Below are 4,007 nucleotides of genomic sequence, written 5' to 3'. Positions count from 1 at the left end.
GTCTAGATAACAAAATATAAAGTAAAACATCGGGAAAAAGTGGTAAACCGTTGAGATAGCAATCAATTTGATTCATCTCAATATTATTTATCTGAATATTTAGAGCTCAAATTTCTTATTAACTATTATAATTGTAATATAATAAAACCCCATGATTAAAACATATAAACAGTTTGTGTAAATGAAAAGATCTATATTAAAAAAAACTATAAAAATAGGAAGAATGCAATGTTTATGATATATTGAATGCAATGTTTTTCATATATTTAATATAATGTATCTTTTCATCAACATGACAATTTGACCAATCATATGTCATTATAGTCATTGTAAAGCAAGCTTAAGTTATTTTAAAAGTTCAGGATAAAAACATTACAATTTGAAACATGCAATAATACAAAAAACAAAACAAATAACGACAACAAAAAGACAAAATTAAAGTTATAAATGCCATATCTCTTCATGCTTCAACCTTAGTGCTTGATTGTTGTTTCATGATATCTTGAATGAACAAAGTAACATTTGCGTAAGAAGACCCTCCTTTTTCTACAGCCTTTTTAGCCTTCTCACCAAGCTCTCTAATCCTTTTTCTTCTTTCTTCATTTTCAATTGTCTCATCCATTAACCTTTCTATTCCTCTTTCAATATCTTCCTTCTTCACCAACACACTTGTTTCCTCTTCCTCCCCCCATTTCATTGGACTCTTCACTCCTATTTTCACACCAACTTTTAATACTTGCACAACCAAAATTTCATCAAAAAATTGATCGTTAAAACGCGGCCATGTAACCATTGGCACACCAGCACATATTGCTTCTATGGTAGAATTCCAACCGCAATGAGTTAGGAATCCTCCAACTGAAGGATGTGACAATATCAACAATTGAGGAGCCCAACCCTCAATTACTAGACCTCTACCATTGATTCTACCCTCAAATCCACTTTCCTCAATCCACTTTTTCAATTCATCTAACCTGTTTCTCTTTCTTATAACCCATATAAAAGGTCTTTTTGTTGCTTCTAAAGCTAAACCAAGCTCTATCATCTGTGGTGGTGTGAAATTGCATAAACTTCCAAAACATGCATAGATTACACTCCCTGGCTTCTGAGAATCAAGCCATTTCAGATGAATCCATTCATCAACTGAAACATTCTTATCATTATGACCTCTTTGAACCTTATCGAGATTATCAGTGTTACTAAGTGATACAGGACCAATACACCAAATTTTATCATTTTTTACTTTTTTATAATCCTTTACAAATTCAGACTCTAACTCTTCAAAAGAATTCACAATTACTCCATAAGAACCCACTTCAGCCCTAATCATATCTATGCTAAACTTCTCCCAAGTTTCATCCATTAATCCTAGTTCAATTTGTGACATATTTATCTCAAACTTTTCAGAAAAACCAGGCAATGCAAAGTACTCATCTGGATTATTAGCCATGGTTCGCATCATATTACTAACACGTAAATTATACATAGACAATAGATAAAAGCAACATGCTCCAAGAAAAGAAATTCTGGGAACATTGAATTTTCTAGCTATGTGGATTGTATATGGTAAACACATATCAGAGATAATGCAACTTGGTGGCGGTGTTAATTCTTCAAATATTTTTTCAGCTTCTTGTTGTAGAAACTTTGTGGAATTGAAGAAGTCTGATGCAGCACCAAGTGAAGTTAGCATGTCAAGATTCTCACACCCTTCTGGTAGTCCAGCCTCTTTGGATGGAAATTGGAGTTGGATTACATGAATGTGTAGGCCAGATTGAAGAAAACGTTGGAAGGTTGATGAGAAACGAGACGCATTTTGTGGAGTTGTTAATATTGTAACGACAATATTGTGATGTTGCGCTAATATTTTAGCAATGTCCATCATAGGGATCATGTGACCTTGTGCCATCATTGGAAACAACACAAAGTGGAGCTTTTGATCTTTGGATGCCATGGCTGAAACTTGGAAGGATTAATTAAGGATATGCTATGATGTTTTCTATTTTGTAATGAGTTCAGCTATAGTTGTAAGACATGTTTATATACTAACTCGGTTTATGAATTTAATTTTTTTAATTAAAAATTTGTATAACTATTTTTTAATATGCAGTGTACAATGATATGCTATGATGCTTTGTTTTACTAAATATATTTGCAGTTATTATAAAATATGTTCTAATAACATTCTTTAAACAACTCTTTTTGGTAAAAAGATAGAGTTAATACTAATATAGTATGTATATATAAGAAAATATTTAAAAATATGCATATATAAAATAGACACATTAAATATAAATAAATAAATAAAGAAATATAAGGAACATTGTATTTTTTCTTTTATTTTTTTTAGAATTGTGTAAGCGCTTACATATACAAAAATTGGACTATTTGAATCATAAATTTTTATTTTCTTTCTATTTCATTTAAAGTTATTTAAAATATTGATAGCATTGTAGAACAGAATATCGAGACACTAGAGTAAAGATAACAAAAAAAAATTGTACTAAAAAAATATCTGTAAATAAAATTTGACACGAGCACGAGGTATTTATAGATTTTATGATATCAATATCCATTTTTTTTGAAATATTTTAAATATTATTTTATTAAATCTTAAACTATTATTATTATAATTATATTATTCACATTTTATCAATAATTAATTAAATAATAATTTTTAAACTTAAAAATGGTAATCCTACGTTTTAATGACTTAAATAAAAAATGATATAAAAACTCCTTATCCCACGTTTTCAATTATTTAGTAAAATAAAATATTTTAAAAAATAATGCCACTTATCATTTACATAATTAAAAAAATGAATTAAAAAATAAAACTACTCCATTGATTAATCCATTTTTGTTTTTAAATATCATTATTTTAATAAGTAAATTATTATCACACCCCCGCGTTTCATTTCCATAGTTAAATAAAAATTGAATTAAAAAATAAAACTTATCCATTTATTATTCCATTTTGATTTTTAAATATCATTACTTATCCATCCATTCATATTTTCATCAATAGTAATTAATTAATTTTTTTAAAATTTAATTCATATTTTAATGAGAAAAAGGAATATGTACTACGGTGTAAAATATTTTTATTCTGGCAATCACTGAGACTCGTGTTTTCCGTCACATCACATTTTTATTTTTTAAATACTTTTATGATTTAATAATATAAAATATTTTGATTAGATGTCAATTTAATATTTCTTTACCGTGATAATGCAGCCTTTAACGAAATGTAGGTAAAACTTGCAAAGTGACCTTATTTTATTGTCTTAAATCATGTATAACCTTTTCTAATATCATTATTCAATTTTTTTTCTTCCAATTTTTTTATTTGCATTCAAATTTATAATTTCCTTATTTAATTTTTTTATTTGAAGTAATATATATAAAATTATTAAGTCACTTAATAATACTTTTAATAATACTTTGCATCAAAATTGAGGGTAATTTTGTAATTTGTTATTCATATGATTATTTATTTAATTTTATTACTTACTAAACTATCTAATTATTTTTTATTTTAATTTATAAACTATTAATTCTTTGATAACTATCCACTAACTAGCAATTTCTTTGATGATTAATGTAACACTTATAATTCAATTGAGTTTTGTTCATTTAATTTATTATTTAAATGAGTTAAAATGTTTTAATTTTTTATTTGATGATAATATGTGGTATGTAGTGTTCCGGGATTCTGGGGGATTTTTTTTTGTGAATTGTGATAAATAATTAGAATTATAGTTAACTATAATTAATTAAAATGATGAGAAAATATGAATATAAGAGATGGGGTAAAAAATAGAATTAATAAAAATATGACGTAAGTGGTGAGAAATAGAAGTAAGTTGGGTCAAGGTGGAATTATTAGTAAGTTGAAATTAGATTAAATAAATAGATTATGTGATGGGATTAGAGTTTAAGCAATTTGAGCAATAAGTGAGAAATTGAGAAAAGAACGTTGGAGGGCAAGAAAAAGGGTTTGAGGA

General features: G+C 26.8%; 1 protein-coding gene across 1 annotated transcript; it reads right to left on the bottom strand.

Moving 5' to 3' along the window:
- Window positions 1-460: 460 nt before the first annotated feature.
- Window positions 461-1,954, bottom strand: LOC127130019 (UDP-glycosyltransferase 73C1-like). Its single transcript, XM_051059104.1, has one exon. The coding sequence runs from the start codon at window positions 1,952-1,954 to the stop codon at window positions 461-463; it is 1,494 nt and encodes a 497-aa protein (XP_050915061.1).
- Between the last annotated feature and the right edge of the window lie 2,053 nt (window positions 1,955-4,007).

Source organism: Lathyrus oleraceus, chromosome 3, assembly GCF_024323335.1.
Source record: "Lathyrus oleraceus cultivar Zhongwan6 chromosome 3, CAAS_Psat_ZW6_1.0, whole genome shotgun sequence".
Classification (NCBI taxonomy): domain Eukaryota; kingdom Viridiplantae; phylum Streptophyta; class Magnoliopsida; order Fabales; family Fabaceae; genus Lathyrus; species Lathyrus oleraceus.
Note: the sequence above shows the minus strand (reverse complement) of the source record. Positions and strands in the feature narration are given on the sequence as shown.